This window comes from Acanthaster planci, linkage group LG16 (genome assembly GCF_054643075.1).
Source record: "Acanthaster planci isolate LZ-2023a linkage group LG16, COTS_SCS, whole genome shotgun sequence".
In the NCBI taxonomy this organism is placed as follows: Eukaryota; Metazoa; Echinodermata; class Asteroidea; order Valvatida; family Acanthasteridae; genus Acanthaster; species Acanthaster planci.
The window spans coordinates 4,024,731-4,047,000 of record NC_141792.1 but is presented as its reverse complement, the minus strand read 5'-3'; the positions used below and the strand labels follow the sequence as shown (position 1 = coordinate 4,047,000).

The 22,270-nt window shown below is 38.9% G+C and overlaps 1 protein-coding gene and 1 long non-coding RNA gene across 2 annotated transcripts; both read left to right on the top strand.

Moving 5' to 3' along the window:
* Positions 1 to 8,143: 8,143 nt before the first annotated feature.
* On the top strand, positions 8,144 to 13,709 carry LOC110984287 (uncharacterized). The gene is made up of 4 exons (XR_015428026.1): positions 8,144 to 8,575; positions 8,698 to 8,796; positions 12,750 to 12,860; positions 13,578 to 13,709. It is a non-coding gene; the product is annotated as an uncharacterized LOC110984287 (long non-coding RNA).
* Positions 13,710 to 13,802: 93 nt separating this feature from the next.
* Positions 13,803 to 18,433, top strand: LOC110984279 (uncharacterized). Its single transcript, XM_087147431.1, has 4 exons — positions 13,803 to 14,611; positions 15,143 to 15,206; positions 16,167 to 16,260; positions 17,142 to 18,433. The coding sequence occupies exons 1-4, from the start codon at positions 13,838 to 13,840 to the stop codon at positions 17,257 to 17,259; spliced, it is 1,050 nt and encodes a 349-aa protein (XP_087003557.1). The 5' UTR covers positions 13,803 to 13,837; the 3' UTR covers positions 17,260 to 18,433.
* Positions 18,434 to 22,270: the final 3,837 nt, after the last annotated feature.

Sequence of the window (22,270 nt, the reverse complement as noted above, 5' to 3'; positions counted from 1 at the left end):
ACCTATTGCATGGGCCCCCGACAGCCCAAGACCGAAAAATAAGTGTAGTATACAAAATGCATGCCAGAATCCCATGTTAAATGATGCCAAATTAGCTTTTCCCCTACACTAATCAGAAAACGACCGGAAAAAGTTTCTTGTTAAAGTTACATGTATTTCTCGTTGTTTTCATTACTTCAAAGGTTTTCCATGTTGTGGCCAGTGGCGCCAGACCTCGATGGCTGGTGGGTGCAAGTGTGGGGCAAGGCTTAATTTGCTATGTAACAAATTTTGGTGGGTGCAAACATGGGTGAAAGCGGCTGTTCAGTATTTGCGCTCACATGACACCACGTAGCGCCACCAGTGTTGGTGGCACATCGCAACACAAGGTTTGTCACAACAATGTGGACCCGTACACGCATGTTTCTAGCTACATGTCACGGAGACGCGCGACCAGAAGACTGTGAAAGTAGCGAGCGCTTTTCGCGGCAACAATAAAGGCGCACTTAATACAAGAACAGCCTGCAGGCTGCACGTTTGTAACAACTTACGACTCTACTTGTGTGACGTTATCGTTAAGTTAAATCACTTTTTAATGTGTATGTTTTTTGAGTGAAATAGGACAAGGTTGACCCTCCCAAGACCAGTCTCGGTCTGCAGACCAGTTCATTGGCCCTTCGAAGTATGACGGACACAATGGGGGGGGGATTTCTGAAGTGGATAAATTTCACAGACATATGAACGCATGCACCTGCGGTCTTAAGCGTATGCCGGGATAAGTCTTATAGACTGAATCCAAACGAATAAACTTTGGGTGCTTTTGAAAAAAAACCCAAAAAACACATGTTTATTCGTGGGTGTGTCACTGTGTGATTTATTTCTACGTTGAGACTAAAATGGAGCCTTGGGTGGGTAGAAATAATAAGAATTAAACTTGTATAGACCGAAACCATGTTTAGCCAAGCTGTGGGTTGGGTTGTACCTGAGAAAGTAGCGGGAATGCATTTTCGTCCCTTTGGGGACTCATCAGCTGCCTGATTCAAATATGAATCGGGGTGTACAGGTATGGTTAGTGAGCGGCATGACACTCACTAGACGGAAAAAGTGATTCCCGTTCCTCTGATCATGATATTTGTGCGCAATTAGTTTGAATGGGTTTGTTCATTCAAAAGTGAAATGAGAATATCTAGAGCGTAATCAGATTCCTCAGGCGGACTGATCGTCCTCCGGGTGGTTGAGTTTGACTCTGACAATGTTCTCCTTGATATTTTGGCTACCTTGTAGGCAACTAAAGGAGGTTTAGGGAAAACTTCCTTTAATATTGGGTTACCAGAGATGAGGTGCCAGTGTTTAAGAAGAGCTCTTTTGATATCTTTGTGTTTCTCATGAGGATTGTGCATAGTGGTGAAAACGAGTTGAAGTTCTTTTTTGTTTTTCACATTTCGCTCCTTGTGAATCATAGATTCCCGTTGCCAGCAATCAATGGACTGCATTGATCTTTGAATCTCGGCTTGATTACAGCCTCGTTTCAAATGTTTTTCTGCGAATCTTTGTGTTCTTTGTAGAAAATAATTCCCATTATTTGTATTTCTGGCATATCTCAGTATTTCTCCTTTGATAAAGCCGTGGAATACGTGTTGTGGATGAGATGAAGTTCTTTTCAGGTATTGGAATGTTTCCGTTTGTTTCGTGAATACTTTCGTATCCAGGGTACCGTTTGCGAGGAAACGCGGACCTTTGAAAATTGTAAGGTCCAGATAGGTAATGGAAGTTTCGGATGCCTCAAAAGTGAATTTGAGGGTAGGGTGCAGTTGATTCATGTGGTAAACGAATTAGGTGAAAGAATCGAGTTGGCCATCGTAGACGATGAGAAGGTCGTCTCTGAATCTAGCCCAGAATAGGATTTTTGATTTCCGACTCAAATTCCTGTAAAGCTATGTCGCAAATTTCTGGGCTTGCTACTGATCCCATTGCACATCCGATTTTCTGTCTGAAGGATTTACCTCCAAACTGAAAATAGTTGCAGCCTAGAACAAGTTCTCAGGAGAGTGCGGATGTAGTTGGATGGGGGTTTGGTTATGGCGTAGCTGAAGTTTGTTGTGTTTAGGCTTTAGTTTAAAAGGCCTTTGTTTCAGAACTTTGTTATGCATCAGAAGTTCAATTCTCATTCGTCTTTGATATTTGTGGATATCATGAAGAAGTGAGAGGCGGTCCGGTTTAGCCAGGATGGGAACAAAGTTTAAACCTTGACCCAATGCTATTTTCTCCGTTGGGGAGAGTAAAAGCCTGGAAAGATTTGTAATAAATTGTTCGCTTTTTTTGGCTTGGTTTTTCCGCTGAGTCGAATGAGATAGCCTTTGGAGATTTGAGCAATTAGGGGCAAATCTATTGGCTTTAGTTTTGTGTTTTCCTTTTTTAGGGAAAGGGTGAAATTTTCTACTAGTCATGGTAACTGACAAATAGGCAGTTATGGCAAACAGCGAAAAAAATGTCTTTAATGGTATAGAAGTAGTGGCTCTGAAAAGAGCCGTTGTGTTTGTTGGTGACTAGTTAGCGTTTCCGCTGGAGCGCGTTCGGGATGCATTCCACCCAATGGTTGCAGGCCTATTTCTCCGCGTGAGCTCATTAAGTTTCTGATCCCAGGGGGTTCATGGGTTTTCACGATAAGACATGCCATAATCAGGAGGGATCATAGAAATATTTCTATAAATCCCAAATTTGGGACTGATAGTTTTACTACTATTTTTCGGGTATCTTCAGGGAAAGGTAAATAAAACAATTCGTGCCTACCCCTATAAAATCGAAACGAAAGGTGATTTTCTGGCCATAATCTTGCATTTCCAGTGAAAAAAAAAACGGAAGCAGCTCTTCCTAAGAGTCAGCAGGCGGCGCTATTTCAGTCTGATTTTGCACTCTTTTCTATAGGCATGTATTTGGTGTATGCAACTTTCGGAGCACTGCGCATTGCTTTTCTTTTAAATTGACAATGAATACGTAGAATGAAAGGATATTGAGAAACTGAAAAGGGTTTCGTTGCTAGCACTGGTGCACCGTGATCAAATACTGACAAAAATATACAATCATTGCTCTTAATTTATCTTATTGATGAGCTTTCGGTAACTGGGTACCTTCGTCAGCTAGGCAAACTGAATCTGCTTGTCCTGACAAAGGTGCCCAGTTACCAAAAGCTCGGCAGTTAGATAAATTAAGAGCACTGATTGTACATAATGATCAATATATTGAAAGCATACTGAGGTACGCGCCAGTTTGTCACGATTATTTTATTTACACATACAAGACATGAAGTCCCAAAAGACGATAGATATGGCCACTCCTCTAAGTGTGAGCATAATGCCATTGAGACATATTTTGCAGTCCAAAAATGAAGTCCAAAATGGACAGAAATTTGGTTAAAATCAGTAAAGTAGGTGGGGGTCTAGACAACATATTTTTCCCTAGCGGGACTTACCACCCGGGATTCAACATAATCCAGGTAATGTGGCAGCGAGTTCGATCTTTTGCAAAAAATACCCTATGTTGCGAGTGTAGACCTATCAACTCTTTTGGACGGGCTTCGTTCATCCCAAAAATGAGACCAAGATATATATTGTATTGTCGATGGGGGCGAGGCAAGTTCCGCCTCCTTCGATAGATGTTGCCCTTTCTGATAATTTGTTTTTAAGGAATTGAAAGCAGCAACATTGTAAAGTGGTATTGTTGGGAGGGGGGATTCTTGCAATCGTATGCAGTAAATTACGAAGCAATTTAGATATTGACACGGATAAACCTCACTAGTTGATAACAAATCTAGGAATGAAACGACGCGCATAGACAACTTTGTGTTGTGACCGATGGATCACATGAAAGAGAAATAAATTAATACTTCTAGTTTTTACACTTTAAACCCACTTCCTAATGAATCTAAAGCTAAATGACGTCACGCTGTTACAATGTGCGCATTCCCATGGGACTCCTCGGATATGTCCAACGTAGGCCTCGCTACCACATGAAATTTAAAGCGTGCATAAAGCATGACATCATTGTGGTGTACAAGTCTATTAAATCCAAAATCCTCAATCTACCACCTTGGCAACTGTTTGGCAATCAGAGTGTTTTCTTGTCACAAAGCTTGGCAAGAAGAAAGTTTCCATTACCAGATCTTATTTCAGTGTTCCTTTCAGTGAAAAGCTTGGAATCGAAACTATGTCCAAATCATTTCAACAACAATTTTCTCTTTTCAAAAATTAAATGGACTGAATGGGAAACTGGAAATCAAGGCACATTTCATTACCAACTGGAATCCAGCATACATGTATACTGCATGAAAACAAGCAGTGTTGTAGTCGAATGCCATCCAATCTCACGGCAACTCATGAGCTATCTGCCACTTGATAGACTCGAAAAGGAAATTTCCTTATAAAATACAGAGTGACAATTGTTTAGACAGTATTTCAGTTAAGATGCAAAGTACTGACAGTGATACTTGATTTCATGACTTATCAAAATTCCTTTTGAAAATTTAAGAAAAGTAGTGGCAGTGGACACAGACGTTAGTTACAAAATAATTGTAAATGCCAAGAAGACGACATGATTCATTTGAAATTTAAGACATCAATGTTTGTGGACCTACAATAGATAAAAATTGCTTAGTACAAGTCAGTTTTGCCAAAAAAGAGTAAGTGATCAACTGAATTGCTACTTCTACTGGCAGCCAGCTCCTCTTGGCCAATTATAAGGCATAACATAAATCCCTAAGCGAGCATGTAATTGACTATTTGAGATAACACTATACCTATTCCATCACTGATGCCTGCCAGGAAAAGTTACTAATAACACAGCTGTTCTGTTATTGGCTCAATACATAATATGGAAATAGCTTCATTCAGAAGGTCTCGCATATAATTTTTTTTATCAATCTGCACACAAAGCATGTAAAAGTTAACTCAGACAAGTAACATTACGCTGTAGTACACAGCAAACATCGGGTAAAGTTCAGTCTGAACAAGTTTTATAAAATTGTTCCTCTTTATGTGGAATGGTTGTAACTGTCGACTTTCAATTTAAACACAATAACTCAATATGCAGACATTGTTTGGTAAATAAATCCATTAATCAAAATGTAAAGGTTGAATCTAATGCAGGATCAGCGTAAACTAACACAGCCAGTAGTGAACATGCACAACATCACTAAAAATGTAGGGTCGTTTTTCCTGTGACTAAAGATTTTCACATGGTTTTAACCAGAGTCCAGTTTATGGTACTGCTAAGCAGAAATGCTCTCTTGCAACAACACACGTCCAGCAATAATTGGTTGACAGCCAGTCACAAGCAATGTGCTTTGCATGGAAGTATGGTTGGTCACCAGCTTTTGCAGTGCTTGAATAAATAATATCATTTAAACACAGATGCATGATATACTGGATTTTTATGATTCAAAGTCGGTGATACAGCCGGTTCATACCTCAGGCAAACTAGAATTTTGATGTCACAAAACAGTTACAGTTCACTTACACTTCACTTGAAATGTGTTGAGATTTTGTGAATTCACTGCATGAGCATTTGATCTGATGTCACAGTTTTACATTCGTATTCACTTTTGCACCAAGTATGAAAGGCCTCCAAGCATACCACAAATACACTGTCCTTCAGTGAAAGTATAAATCAGAGGAATTGGCAAGATTCGTACAAATTCTGTAAACGAGGGAATGAAGACCAGTACAGAGTCAACACTACAGTCATTAAAAAAAATGAAGGAAGTGGACGTTATGCTTGGTGTGGACTTACAGCGGCGGAGAAGCAAGAACTACTGATATTATGCAGAAAGGACTTAAGCTTGTGGACAGTTGAAATGCAGGATGGATCCCCACATATGAACATGACCAAAACTGTCTCGCTGAAGATTTGGACGAGAAAGGTGGAAGCTAGGATACAAAGGAAGAGCAAAGACAAGACAAAGAGACGATAACGGCGCGGATGCTACACACAGTTTGAACTGAATGAGCTGAAACGTGCCGTCAACAGACTTGCTAATCCAACAACAAAAAAAATCCGGAAAATAGGTGAGACAGGACGATGCAAGAATGAAACTCATTATACTGCTCGACAGCTAGCAAGACATGAAAACAAGTTGGAAACAGTAACCTTGGCTCTTTCAGATTTCAAACATGACCAAGAACCCAGGATAACGCCAGTCAGCAAACATTTAAATATCAATTTAATGAAGAGTTGGTGTTGTGTTTGAAAGATGGGGAAACTTTAAAACCCTGTGCATTCTAATAAAGATTAAAAGAGACTGTGATCACATTTAAAATAGGTTATTCCTAATATTTATCTTGTTAACAGCGAGGAAACAACCGAGGAATGATGACACAGAACTTACAAAAGGTAATCAAATGAAGTTGAATAAATAAATTTGAGAGTAGTTATGCAAATTCAATGCATCTTCAGTTTTATTTGTTTTTGAATTTGTACTTCTTTCATGTTTTTTACAGTGCTAGGTGAACAGAAGGGTGTTCACACCCAGCTGGTGTCTAATTCAGACTGTAAGTTATTTGTTATATTTACGGTTCACCAGGGAAAGCGTGTTCAGCAATGCATAGATGTAAACTATTGATGTATTTTCAAGAATTTGAAGTTATATATACAGCGGCAAACACTGACAAACTGAAGACTGTTGTGCATATGAGTTCATCTGATCCAAAAGGTTACTTGTTATTCATAGTTTTATTTATTTAGATGTTCCTTATTCATTAACGAGTAGTTTCTGCAGTACTTTAGTATTAATGTACACTGTGTAATAGGTAAATTTATACAAAAATGTAGTTCCTACTGACAACAGATTTGCAACAGTTTTATTTTAATTGCCCTCTGTCATAATTCACACAGATGCAAACAATGATGGACTGAATGATGCTCTGAGTGATGTTGACATGGAGAGTGAGTGATTTGACATGGAGAGTTTGTCCAATGCAGAGGGTATGTTGTTTTTGTTATTATAGAGAGAACTTACTGGCACTTCAAACACCCTAACTCGGAGTTACTGCAGAACTTCTCTTCATTTATTTCAAAAGCTGCAATGTAGCAGCTGCACAGCTGAGTACTGTTTGAGTTTGTTAGCAGCACAATGCACGTGTCATACCTTTTGCTTAAATACAGATAATTGCAGACAATTTTCAACAGGACATTGTGCTGATATGCAACTCAACCGAAAATGCATTAAGTGAGCTGTTAGACTGCATCAACAACTCTGATCTAAGTAAGTTGTATTCATTATTCCTTGAATTTATTATGCCAAGAGGTTTAGGTAAATTTTCTATTTATTTTATATTTGTATTTATTTCTTAAATGATAGATAATCCCCTATGCAATCTGAACAAAGATGATAGCTTGCATTTGTCTGATACAGACATACTTTTGGAACAGGTGGCAGAAGAGGAGAGTGACCAAGGTATAACATGCACTTTTCATTCTATTTACACCCATGCATCAAATGTGTTCAAGTTATGGAAATACTGGTGAGTGCATTGAATTGACAAAATCATATGGCTCAGGAATGTTGACATTTTCAAGGGCAATGAATGCCACATTGAAATTTGTCCCTTGCACTTTATTGGAGTGTCACAGTGGCATTATTTCTTTGGTGTTATTAATAATTTTGTACTTAATATTAAATGATAAACATTAAAAAATGCAGGCACCACATCAGATGCTGGACAAGAACTTGTAAATCAACCTCCATCCAAAAAAGATGGCGGTCTGCCATTGTCTGATAAAAATGCAGGCACTGCAGCAGATGCCGGACAAGAAGCTGTAAATCAACCTCCATCCAAAAAAGATGGCGGTCTGCCATTGTCTGATAAAAATGCAGGCACTACATCAGATGCTGGACAAGAAGTTGTAAATCAACCTCCATCCAAAAAAGATGGCGGTCTGCCATTGTCTGATAAAAATGCAGGCACTGCAGCAGATGCTGGACAAGAAGTTGTAAATCAACCTCCATCCAAAAAGGTGGCAGTCTGCCATTGTCTGAGAAAAATGGAGGCACTGCAGCAGATGCTGCACAAGAAGTTGTAAATCAATCCTCCATCCAAAAAAGATGGCAGTCTGCTTTTGTCCAATAAAAATGCAGGCACTGCAGCAGATGCTGCACAAGAAGTTGTAAATCAACTACCATCCCAAAAAGATGGCAATCTGCCATTGTCTGATAAAAATGCAGGCACTAAAACAGATGCTGCACAAGTTGTAAACCAACCTCCATCCAAAAAAGATGGCAATCTGCCATTGTCTGATAAAAATGCAGGCACTACAACAGATGCTGCACAAGAAGTTGTAAATCAACCACCATCCCAAAAAGATGGCAATCTGCCATTGTCTGATACAAATGTAGGCACTACAACAGATGCTGCACAAGTTGTAAACCAACCTCCATCCCAAAAAGATGGCAATCTGCCATTGTCTGATAAAAATGCAGGCACTACAACAGATGCTGCACAAGAAGTTGTAAATCAACCTCCATCCAAAAAAGACGGCGGTCTGCCATTGTCTGATATCGACATACTTCTTAATCAAGTAACAACAGAAGAGGATAACCAAAAAGGTAATGTAATCATCAATCTATTTAGTTATTTAATTTTTCAAGTACTAGTATTTCCTTAATAGTACTTTGAGTAGTACTCGTCACAAAACACACAGACATATCTCCATCTATCACTTATGCAGGTATTGCTGAGCAGCTCAAAGAAGTTCCACGAGACTCTACAGATGAGCCTGCACCAACTCCAGAGGCTGTACATGAGACAGGGATAACTAAATCTAAAGGTGAGGCTGTGGATCAATCTTTTTGCTGATGATGATTGAAGAAGTGCAGTTTTATGTAGTGACATCATATTTGTTTCACACATACAGCTCACAATATTGACAATATATCATTTGATTGCCAAGTTGCAAAACTCTCCCTCCTCACAAACCGAAAGAAGGTACACTGTAAAAAAAATCGTTAAAAAACGGGGATTTTTTCCCTGTGAAAAAACATTTGTTCCCGTAAGTCCGTATTTTAGCAGTTCCTTTGGTGAAATTACAGAATCGCTAAGTATTTATACTGCCAACCAACCGTATTTTTGCTGTAAACGTGAGCTGCACAAAAAATGATGTCAAATTACAGGACATTCGTTTCAATTAACAACCGTGTTGTGTTTTTACAACTTCTTGTCGCATTTTTACTACTTTTTCTGTTTGGTTTGTGTCGACTCTTGTGAAATAACAGGCATGACAGGACGTGTTCCTGTAAAACTACATTTGTTCTTATATTAACAGCTTAAGTCCTTATATTAACAGTTCGATCGGTAAAATCACTAGAATCAGGGCGATGTAACATGTAAATGATGTAAATATACAGGACGTTCCTGATCCTTTCCGTCATCGTTTTCTTTTTACAAGTTTTTCTGTTTTCCAGTACCTGTCTCTGTCGGAGATATTATTTTCTATCTTGTTTCGGGTTTGGTTCTTTATATTAAAATCTATAGTTTTAGAAAGACTGTAAAAGTCTTAGGTGTTCAGGGTTTTATTTCGATTTTATATTATGTAATATTAATTTTAAATTCCTTCATTAGTTGGAAGATCTGGGAAGTTTCGCGCTTCAGTCTGGTTTCAGCCTACAAGAAAAAAAAAACACTTGTAAGTTAGTGATAACGGTTGCACTGTCCCTGCCAGACTACTGGTAAAGACGGGCCGGCTGTACACACGCGCGACCCGCATTCATTGCCACCAGCTGCTGACAACCGGCCTACTTCTTGTTGTACTTCACTTTCAAAATTTCTGTGACAAGGTTGGCCTTTTAATTCATTTTTTTAATTATTGGAATTTTATAACTTGGTGAGGTATTGTTACTTGTCAACTGAGCATATGGAGGACCCATGACGTGTTTTTGCAAAGATTGATCATCAGATCATGGAACTTTTGAAATCGCATGTTGACATGTCATAACATGACATGTCCACATGACTCATGTAACGTTAACTAGGCCTATCATGACTGTAAACACACCGTACTAGAACCCTATCCTAACGTCATTTGTGTTACTGAAGATTGAACCAGAGCTGTAGGGAGGCAATCGGATTGACGTCATATATCTGTGTTTCTATGTGGATTCCGTGTTTTTAAGTGTACAATCTGACAATCAGGTGTTGGGCCAAGGCTAGTTTCATTCTGAGAAAACTGGAAAACGACATGTCCAACCACCCTGTTTGCCACATTTGTAATGTACGCCTGCAGTGTAAAAAATTTAAAGGCATACACAAGACATTATCAAATTCACAGGCATGAGAGAAATATGCACTTTCCCTGCTGTGTCCCAGGATGTATGAAAACATGTTTTACTTACAAGGGGTTGGTGTCACATGTATCAAGACATCATGGAACAGGCATAGCTCATGGCAATGATGGAATTAGTGCCAGATATCAGAGTGTAGGTGTTAGTGTAAAATGCATGATGCAGTTTTGTCAACAGCAGTGTTCTGATATTCAAGAATTTTTGGCACACATGAAGAATCACATCAAGGAAGGATTGACTGTAGCATGCCCATTTGGAAATTGTACAAAGCAATTCAATGTAAAGTCTTCCTTCTCTTCACACATATCTAGATATCACAGACATTATACAGTGCATTCACTAACACCAGCACTACTTTGCTCAAATGTGGACATTGACAGTCATTTTAGTAATCCACAAAGTAACACAGAACCATGCACTGATGCTTGTGAAGACAGTTCTGATGAGGATGATGAATGTGCAGATGAAAAAGGTGATAGTGTGGCCGAATACACTAAGGCAATAGCATTGTTTTTGTTGAAGTTGCACTCAAAGTCACTTGTTCCTGAAACAACTATTCAAACAATAGTAGATGAAATGAACATTTTGCAACAACTTACTCGTGACAGTGGCAAGAAAAATGTCAAGTGTAAACTCATGAAAGCTGGGGTTTCTGGTGATGTCGTATGCAAAGTGGCAGATGATATTTTGGATGGCATAGCTGAATTGGGATGTAGCTTAGCACCATCAGAAGATTCACACCACTTTCAGTCCCAGCAATGTGGTACACTTCGCTCAAGTTATCTCAGGAAGAATTACTACAAAAATACATTCAAATTTGTGAGTCCAGTAGAAATCAACCTCGGGATAGATTCCTCGGGCAAAACACATATCTGCCACTATGTTCCAATTTTAGAAACTCTGAGGGTTTTGTGTGAAGACACATCAGTGCACAGACATTGGGTGCCAAATAGAGAAAGTAACCAAGGAAACTGCCTGAATGATATTCATGATGGGAAAGTGTTCAAACAGAATGCATTTTTCCAGAGCAATCCCGATGCTTTGCAAATACTGCTGTTTCAGGACAGTTTCGAGATAGTGAACCCACTTGGATCAGCAAGATGTAAACACAAGGTACTTGGCATTTATTACACGCTCGGTAACATAGATCCTAGATGTAGGTCACAGATTGACACTATGCAATTGGTTATGGTGTGCAAAGAAAAGTCAATCAAGGAATTTGGGCCAGAAGCAGTATTGTTGAGACTTGTTAAAGATATACAGCAATTAGAATGCGAGGGAATTTCTGTACATGGTGGGAAAGTTGTCAAGGGCACTTTATTGGCTATAATAGGTGACAATTTAGGATCTCATTATATCGGAGGTTTTACTGAAAGCTTCTGTCCAAGTTACTACTGCCGTTACTGCCTCCGAAGTAAGAGTGATTGCAGATAACCCACCTTACATTGAGGGATTGTACTGAACTAAAGAGATGTACAATAATTCCATTCAAGTTTTGAATGAAGGTGATGCTGATCATGTGCAAGGCATCAAATTTAATTCAGTTTTCAACTCTCTGTCTTTCTTTCATGTAATTAACCCTGGGTTACCTCCATGCCTTGGTCATGATCTTTTTGAAGGAGTAGTAGACTATGACTTGGCACTGTATATCCAGCATTTTGTTGTTGGCAAGAACTGGTTCACATACGAATGCTTAAATGCACAGCTGGCAGGGATTCCATTCAGTGCTTGTGATTCAAAGAATATGTTGTTTGTTGTTAGGAAAGGAGAAAGGGTTGGAGGGCATGCTGTCCAAAATTGGTTTCTACGATTTTTTCCAATTGTGATGAATGACTACATTCTTGACACTGGGAATCCCACTTGGGGGTTACTTATGAAATTGAAGGAGATTGTGGAGATAATAGTACCACCTAGTGTTGATTCATCTCAAGTAGCCTATCTCAAGGTCATTATTGATGAGTATCTGGAGCAGAGAAAGGAGTTATTTCCCCAGAAAAAAACTTCGACCAAAACACCACTTTCTCTGCCACTACCCATGGCTCATACTGATGTTTGGTCCACTAATCAGAGTGTGGACATTGCGTTTTGAAAGTAAGCATGCTTTCTTCAAAAAGTGCACTCGGATCAGTCAGAATTTCAAACATGTAACTTCCTTGATGTCAGAGAGGCATCAATTAATGCAGGCATATTCTTTTCATGGGAATTTTTTCCCAGATGATGTAAAGGTGAAGCATGGAATGGCATTTGACCCATATATGTATGCAGACAATATTCAAAAAGCTGTGCAACACATGGATTTACATGAGCATAACTGTAAAGTTTCAGATGAAACATCAGTTTTTGGCACGTTATAAGAAGGGCATGTATGTCTTGGTGAAAGATACCACTGGTACATGTGGCTGGGCATTTTTTATGCCTTTTCATTTTCTATTCATTCCTTGAGCATCTTAAGAAAATGGGCGTGGAGACTGTAAATGACCTGATGAGAAGGATGTATCCCAGACCCTGACACCGATCGAAGCAAGAAAACTGCTAGACCGTCTAAAACGCATTGGTGAGTCCAACATATGGTTTTTGAATCCCAGTGCCCTGAATGGGTTATTAAACAACTCTCGGTCAGCACGTTTGAACAATTGGCACAAGTGAAATTCCACTTGGTCTGTTTAATTGTGCCTTGTGAAGTTTTGCATTACACCCAATCTGCCATATTTGCCACCAAAGTAAAATACAGTCACCTGTGTGCATTCCTGAGATGTGCACTTTGCCATTGTCAGGGAGAGCCTAATTGATGCGGTAACTCTGCACCATGAAAATTCACGCACGTAGGAGTGCGCTTGAATCTTTCAAGCATGTTTTTATTCCATATCAACTGCCAGTTAAAGGATATTGATCATGGCTGAAGCATGAAAAAGGGAATAAGGTATACTGCATTCCTGTTCAAGTATTCCGCTCTGCCCTGTGGGACATGGAAACCCCCAATTATTCCGATTTCTGCTATAAAGAAGTGGGAGTCCGCAATTAATGGTGTAATCATCTAGAGGTGTTGGGGGTGTTTGGGGCAGGTAGGTTACCACAGATGCTTGCCAAGTTGGGGGCTCATATGGTGGCACTCAAATACATGTATCAGAAATGCATTTGTGGGTTCACCAAGGTAGTGCAGAGTGCCCAAGAGATGTGGGGGTTGTTTCACATGGATGGCCCCTAATTAGCAGAGGTATTCCAATTGTCAAAACTGAAAAAAGTATTACTTTACCCTTTTGATGTTTCCCAGATGGTGGCTCCCAAAATTGTCTTGTCAAAGCAACACATCCACTTGATGATTCACCATCCTCAAAAAGTACCTCTTCAGCAACTGAGAGCAGCCAGTCCAGTGTAGAAATTGCTCTGGGAAACCCTATCCCATCATCCTCATCAAGTTTATCTGCTGAAACAGGTAGAACCCCAGGCCGTGTTCCATGGCAGAAGATGCCCCCACAGCTGATGGCAGCATTAAACGCAAAGAAAAGACCAGCACCAAGTCTTCGCAAAGAAATGATTCCGATCATTGTACATGATCTGGACAAACCATCTGCAGCACTTCCCCGTACAAAGGAGCTGCGTGCAGTAAGTGCCGAAATAGTTGGGAGGTATCCGGATTCTTTTGTCGATGAACTTGGTGGAGAAAAAATCGGAACTGGCTATGACAGCCCACTTTCACAGTTGGTCAACCGTGTGGACAATATAAGTGGTCCTTCAATGAAGCGGAGAAGATTCTCAACTGAGGATGAAATAGCTAGTGGCTCGGCAAAAAAGCCCCGGGATTGCTATGGTTGCATCAACTGGCAACCCACATCACTCCCAGAGGGAGAAACTGAAGAGAGTCAGCAATTACTAAAAGAGGAGCTGAAGATTCTCCATGCATCTGAGCCTAACACAGACAAAACCCGAATCACGAAAATGATGTCAGCTACATATGCAACACAAAGAACAGTGCTGAACAAAGCCAACTGTGCTCTTCTGGATGTTATTGAGGACTGGCCCTATCTATTTGATGAACAGTGCATGCTAATGCACTTCAAAGAGCTGGTTGGTACTGACATAATGCACAAGGTACAAGAAAGCTTCAAGGACAAAATTCCCAAGATGTTGCGATTTCTTAGGCAGCACCCTCCTTGTCTACGAAACAGACAACTCCAAGATACAGTCCAGCAACTTGAGGCAGCTTTTGATGTTGTGGGCAACAAGTCACCACAAGTGATTGGCTTGATTGCTGTTTTGTGTGCCTACTTTGGTGAGGACAGGAAATGCTACGTTCTTTCTACGGAGGTAAGCAATTAAAACTTTAAATACAGAGTGTTCACAAAAAAGTATCCCAAATTTCAACTTCATGCATAATTTTGCTTCTTTACTTCTGGATATAAGGGGAGTGGTGAAGGCTTTGTTTTTCAAGTAACCCCACAGGAAAACATCGCAAGGTGTAAGATCAAGAGATCTCAAAAGGCCATTCAACATCACAAAACAATGCAGTTACTCTTGTGGTGTCACAGTAAAATAAGGTCTATGTCACTCCATTAACATCCAGGTTATGAGGTGAAAAGACGAGCAGTAAGAGCAAATTTTCCTCTTAAATTATGTATATTCCCTAGAGAAAAAGTCATTAAAGGAAATTCAAGGAGTGAAAAAATGAAAACGTTGTACACTTGGATTTCTGGGACCAGTCTCATGGAGTTTGGTGTCAAGTGGCATGCCTGCATGGAACTCTTTCCATTAGGTCTCAAATTTCACTCATATTTTTTTATACCCCAATCCAGTAGTATAAAGTTAAATCAAAATACCGATCAAATTCTTGATTTTCAGGAACTTGAGAAACCTGCTTTCAGCAAAGAGGATCTGCCTGGTAACCCCTGTTTACTCGTGTATGGTTAAGTGCTAGATTACATGTATTTCATCATTAGAGCATGTTTGTGTTAGTCTGTCTCCTAGCTGTGTGATGTATCATTGAGTATTGTACACTGGTGACCATTTTATCAGTGTTTTTCCTCTAGGTTTCCAGCAGAGAAAATAAATAAATGTTACTTCCTGAATTGGAAAAGACATACCTTTAAAATTTGATAGTGATATTTTGGTTCCAATTTAAACTGTTGGATAACTAGTAAAGCTGTTCCACTCATGTGGGTTTCAAAATTTGTCCTGTCTAAAATTAATTGTTTGTTCTGAGGAATCATGAAACTTTGTGACGACATTGCCATAGGTGCATGCAATTTGAATATGGCCGCCATTTTCCAAGATGGAGGCCATTTGTCAGCTGACGTAAGTAACATGGCAACAAGGGTAATGTTTGTTTGTTGTTATGTCAAATATCATGTAGGTTTATAGGGCCAAGGAATCAGATGGTGATGGTCTGGTGCTGAAAATATGTAGTATTAAATTTGACACCAAGAAAAGTTTCCACACTTCTTTGTTTCCAAGTAATTTACAGCAGCTGATCTTGGAAAATGGCAGCCATATGCAAATTGTATGCGCCTGCAGTAATGTCCACCAATCATGTCCAAGAATAAAACAAAAGGCATCTGACAGCTACATCTGCCCCGACAAAACTCCCTTTTGTTGGTCAGCAATAGAGCAAGCCTCTAGATTAGTTTATCACTTCACACACTCAGGTTTTTTTTATACTGATGGAGACAAGGAGCAGAACATCAAGTTTGATTCCCTTCATTTTTTCAAACTCAGACTTTCAAGAATGTAATGTCTCCTGACGCTACCATACACCTTGCTACCATACATCCTGTTACTGTCTCCACCAGGTGTACCTTTCAAATCGGCCCAAAATGTAACACCCACCTCCATCAAAAATTAGTTTTGGTTTCATTTTGATTTTCAGGAAAGCTACTGGAGGCTACCAAATGGTCACTCTACTACATATTCAACTTGCAGTACCCAGCAAGCTCAGGGGGAGTTATGGAGTTCATTCAGAGGTTAGTAAAGTGAAGGTAAACAAATCAAAGCCATTGTTGTTTTGGAGATCTGCACATGACCAACATGAGACCAATACAAGACTACTACAAAACCAGCAGTCTCAATTCAAGTTGCAATCTACATTCAAATACATACTGCAACAAAGGGATTCTATTGTCATTGCATAGCTATCACTTTTCTTGTCTCATGCTGGTCTCAAGTTGTTTTGTGTCCATTCTTCTGATGGTCTTGTGATTGGGGTTCATGTGTTCTCCCATCCCTGTATTCTCTGATGCAGTCACTGGCAGGATTAACTAATTTGTGTCAGAGTTTCCAGCTCGCTAGTGTGACATTCTCTTAATTTTGACTGTGGGACGTCCATTGGCTGAACCCACAGCTTGCACATTAACGTCCAGTTCTAGCCATACAATGACTGGAGCCTCCAGCTTGAGCATTCAGGCAATGGTCCATTCCCACCTACATCACCTTTTTTTCCCACAACATGAGGGATTCACCCAACTAGTGTGACACACATCTGAAATTGAGTGAGGAACTTCTTCAGAGGGTCTAAATGAATACAAATTGTACAGTGATGGTGCGTTACAAAAACCCACTGGAAGGTCTCCAGAGGACAAAGCCTATTTTTCTGCAAAATAAGCATGATTGAAAACCTTAAAATTTGCAGATTAAGAGAAAGTTTTCAGCTTATTAGGAAATTCTTCCCCAGAAGTGCAATTTTGTTTGAAAAATGCATAAAATATAGCTTTCATCCTGGGGGACCAACCCATTATCTTATCCTGCTTAAAATTGTCTTCTTCGCCACACTTTGATGTAAATACATGTAAGAGCTGTAGCTAATATTTCTATTAAAAAGTTATTACTCCTTTTTTCATCTTTAAAGATGCATTGTGGGAATCAATCCGCAGGCAGGAACTAAAGGAAGAAAGAAGAAGACAGCAGTGCATGCCGGGCTCTTGAAGCTGACCGGTGCATTAAAGGCCTTTGAATGGAATGTGTAGACCCCCCACAATGACAGGCAAACCGTAAATCAAACTGTTGTTGCTAGACAATAAACACGTGTAATCAAAAACTAATTTAAAAAAGAAGAGGCGTTGCATACTTACATTTTTAAAACTGACAAATAAAAAAAAAACCACACCTAATTTGGAAAAGTAATTGTCTCAATTAAAGGGATATTCTGGTTTGCAACTGGTCGACCTTGTCACTGATTAACTGGCAATCCTTGCCGTTATTTTCAGTTCGGTATTAAATGAGGCAATTGTTCAAATTAAGTCGCTCATTAAGCTTGAAGTGTGATTGAAAGAAAAAAACAAGTTTACACTTAAAAAAACTAGCAGTCTCTGATCAAAAGTGCGGAATACTGAAATAATGGAGAAAGCAAATTATCTTCGACATACTACACCTTTTCTTGTTTGAGTTCAGTGTTAGTGAGGTTACTGTTGCAGTTAAAGTTGCCCAAAAGGCTTGAAAATATGGTTTAAAGAATAAAACAGATGTTAAATGGCAATAAATCTCAAGAAAAATAACGAAAAGAAAGTCCAACTAAAGACTATGTTGAATTGCCATTTTTCTTGTTATTATTGATGACACTTACTTGTCAGAAACCATGCAAAATTAATCTGATGACAAGCAGATGTTGTCATTGTCATGTTATGCGTTCTACAACTATTTTGTAAATTACGGAAAGAGTTCTAAATTGGATGTAAACAGATTTCTCCTGTACCACACAACGTGTATGAGCCCTCGTAAACCCACATCAGGTCCCAAAAGTCAGATGTAGTATGACGAAAATGAAGTATTTTGACAACAGTTATTCAGACTAGGGCCACATAGTTTGTGCTAAGTGAGTCATCTGAACTTCTATACCGGAACTCTTTCCTAAATTAATGTTGCCCTGATTATAAGGTCAGATTAAAGTAAAAAACTTGCTAACTTTTTGGAATTCAGATATTGATTTTTTTATAAGTTTGGATGGTGCTAAAAGGCAGACTTTATGAGAAGTGTTTTTGTTAGTATTTTTGTGTTGATTATTCAACGAAACAGGGTTTCCCAGTGTTAAGCATAAAATACTGCTATAGTTTTTCAGTGTTATATACAGGTTTAGGATGTGCGTGAGGTATTGTGTAAAAAAGCCGTTAACAAAATTTAATTCAAAATTTTTTTTTTTTTTTTCAAAGGGAAATCTCACAAGCCTTAAGATGCTCCATATGATGTCAGCATTTATAGGCCAGCCATCCAGTTCAAGGTTTGTCAGCCTCTTAAGCGACAATGTGAGAGAGAATAAACCAGACAGTGACTGTAAAATAGCAACTGTTGTCTGTTTATTTACCACCACTGACGCGTTATAACAAACTGTCCCTGTGCTTTAACAGTTAAAAATGTCCATAAAACTGGATTTGTTCTAAGATTACAGGTTTGATAATAATTTTCTACTAATACACTTGTATTTTGAAAGAGACGAACCGTTTAATGACGGTATACACACTGTGAGAAAACAGGTTTGGGCATTTACAAAAAACGGGAAGTGGATGGAAAATAACGTGGTAAATACCGGTCTTTTACTGGAATATCAACGGCATGTCACGTGAAAAAAATGCTAAATAACACCATAGATAACACTAGATAACGGTTTGGTGTACTGTTATAAAACAGGAATTGGTCAAAAAATGACAGGGTGGATTCCGTTATTTTAAAGGAACAAACCGTTAATTGACAATATATATAGAACTTGTTAATTAACAGAACGTCCCGTAATTTCAGTATAACCGTTTTTTAAGGGACGGTACTGGCGTCCCAGCTGCCAGGACATTCCTGTAAAAATACGGTATTTTTTTTAACAGTGTAGTTGTTGAAAAATTGATTAATCTGGATGTGGGGTGCTGTAGTTGGAGCGCACGGGGATGGATGTGGTCAACATGCACCTTGGAATAAATTTGATGAGGGGTACCGCACACATGTTACCGACCACATTGAGTCTTTTCACCCTCAGGTTTGCCATTACAGGAGGGAACATGCTCCCAACAGAAGGTACCTTCCGTCCAATCTGTCAATAAGTTCAATGCATCAGGTCTTCAATGAAAGTCAACAAGCATCTGGCCAAGACCAATGTTCCAATACTGCTATAAGATATTCAACTCGATGGATATTTCATTTTGAACTGCAGAAAATGACCTGAGTAAAACATGCCTCACCCACGAACAAGCACATCCACTAAAAGAAGCACCAGCGGATGACCTTCCCCATGACTGCAGTACCTGTGACTGCCATGCTTGCACTGGATATGTTAAACACAAAACCAGAGCTATCCAAGCTCAAATAGCTCTTGACACAGACGTGGAATGAATAGGGCATGATGAACAAGTCCTTGTAACAACTGTGGACATGCAACAGATGATTTGCATGCCCAAATTACGCATCAAGGACTATTACCTAGTAGTAGAAAGCTGATGCTTTTCTATGAGACCTTCACATCACTAGGCAAAGATGCACCAGCACAAGCTGTTCTGTGGCATGAGGGACAAGCTGGGAGAAAAGCCTTCAATATTGCAAGTGCATATTTGACTTTTCTGCAATTCAACAAGGATGTCCAAGAGGCCATACTCTTTGCAGACAACTGTAGCTCTCAAAACAAGAATTGGACGCTGTTTTCGGCATTACCGCGAATAGTCAACAATGCTTCTGTTGGCACCAACCTTATAACTTAAAGTAACCAGGCCACACATTCAAGGCAGCAGATAGTGTGCATGGGTCTATCACCATGACATTGGGAAGCAAGAGCAAGAGCATTTACGACCTTCAAGATGATGTTGAGCTGATAGAAAAGTCATGCAGACAGCTGAAGTGTGTGACTATCGATCACACACAGATGTGTTTGAAAACCAGGCCAAGAAGACGGCAGTACTCCTCAAGGATATCAAGGTCGTGCAGTTTAGGTTGGGTTCCATTAAAATGTTCTACAAAATGGCTCATGATAAGGAAGACTTCTTAGAGCTATCGTTCCTAAAGGAAGTGTGTGCACGTGAATTGGCATTGTTGGTAGCGAATGCTGAAGACCCACTAGCCTCAATTCCACTGACGGAGAGTCCAAGGGGAATACCTACTTAGAGGAAAACTGACTTGATGACGCCAGTTTTATCCCCAGCTAGAAGGCAGCTTTCTTTAAACAACTACCAGTAAATGATGTTTCAGAGGATTTGGAAACCGTTGAAGACTATTATCAGACTTGCAGTTTTGTGCAGTGAGCACAGGGAGCTTTCATGTTAATAAAGTACATGTACTTCCAGAATACTGCAATGGGCTATTAAACAGACTGTGGCGAACAAGTATGAGAATAGTTGGCTTGTTTTCCTGAGACAATGTAGGAAAATTTAAATGACTGGGATTGCTACCTTTACTTTTGTCAAAAAACCCTTATAGTGGAATGAGTGCATGAATACATGTACGTTGGACACAATCTTTATGTAGTTTTTCAGTTATTTTGTATTCCTTTATTTATTTCATTATTAATCTAGAAACTCATCAATATTCAACTTTCAAATTTCAGTCTTATTACTGAAAACAATTTAAAATACACTATTCAGATTCATTTCAAATCATTCGGCACAATTTAAGTGATGTGCCTTTTTGAAACTTATTGGAAGAGCATGATTTACTTGGACTTAAATTTATTTAAAAACTTTCCAATATATTTAATATTTCCTGACATAACTTGGCGGAACTCTTCAGTACACTTATGGATGGGACAAAGAGTTGTTTTTATTGACAAAGCAGTTGTTGTTTATGATGATAATAATTGTTCCAATTATAAAACGTTGTTGAAGTCTTAGCTTACAAACTTATAAATAAGGATGAATATGATATGAGGCTGAGTTGAGTAAAGAGCTGTGGAAGCACCAAGAGAAGGGTCGTGTGGGAGTTTTTAGTCTTCATTGTTTAGTTAATCCAAATGTAGCATTATCATTATTGTTCCTATCAATCCCATCATTTAACTGTCGTCATCACTATCCTCCTTTTATCACTAACATCATTATATCCAAAATAATTATGTTATAATTACAGTTACATTTTCCTTCAATATAATATTTGTTCAATAATTCTGTTATTTCACCAAATGAAATTTTATGCATTTTAATGAAAACAATTGAGATACATAGTTTTGCCACAAAAAAGTAACAAAAATGAAATCAATAACTGCAAGTTATATTTATTTCCATACAAATGTAGTGGCATTAAGATATGTCACTTGAGATGCCGTGTTTTGCCACAAATACTGTCTCATGGAAATTACATATAACTTGAGATACACCATTTTGCCATAAAAGGCTTAGAAAACTTGCTTGCTTAAAATATCAGCAAAAGAACATATGTTCATTAAATTTATCTCATTTTAAAAACGACTCGACGACTTTTGCAAGAAATTTGCAAAATAGCAGACTAAAATGACCTCAATGGTCATGCGTTATTCCATCTCCAACAGAGTTACGTGTTTAAAAAGCACATGCTCAAACTTTAAACTCAATTATCTCAAAAAGCCACTTTTCGAGTAAGGTGGTTTTGCCATATAAGGGCCGCCCTGTTGACGTCACTGTGACAATTTTGACAGCCCCACAGGTTGATGGACTATGTATGCTCCCAATACAAAGTCACTCAGATGTATGAATGCAGCTGTCTGACTTCAGAAAAACATGCACAAAACCTATGGAGAAAAACTGCATTTTTGAAGTCGTGTCACATGATTTGTGTTTATATTGAAAAAAAAATCATTAACTATTATTTCATATTTGGACTCTTGGGTAAGCCATCGCGAACTGATTGGGTTATGTCCTTTGTTCCATCATGTACATTTATGCTTTACTGTCTGTTTTCTTTACCTGTATATCCTGAGAAATGAAATAAATAAACAAACTAAAAAAAAAAAATCTCTTTCGTTTCTCTTTCGAAGTTCAGGACTACTCTCATTAAGATCGATAATATTGCGTGGTAGAAAAATGTGTACAAACCTATGGAGAA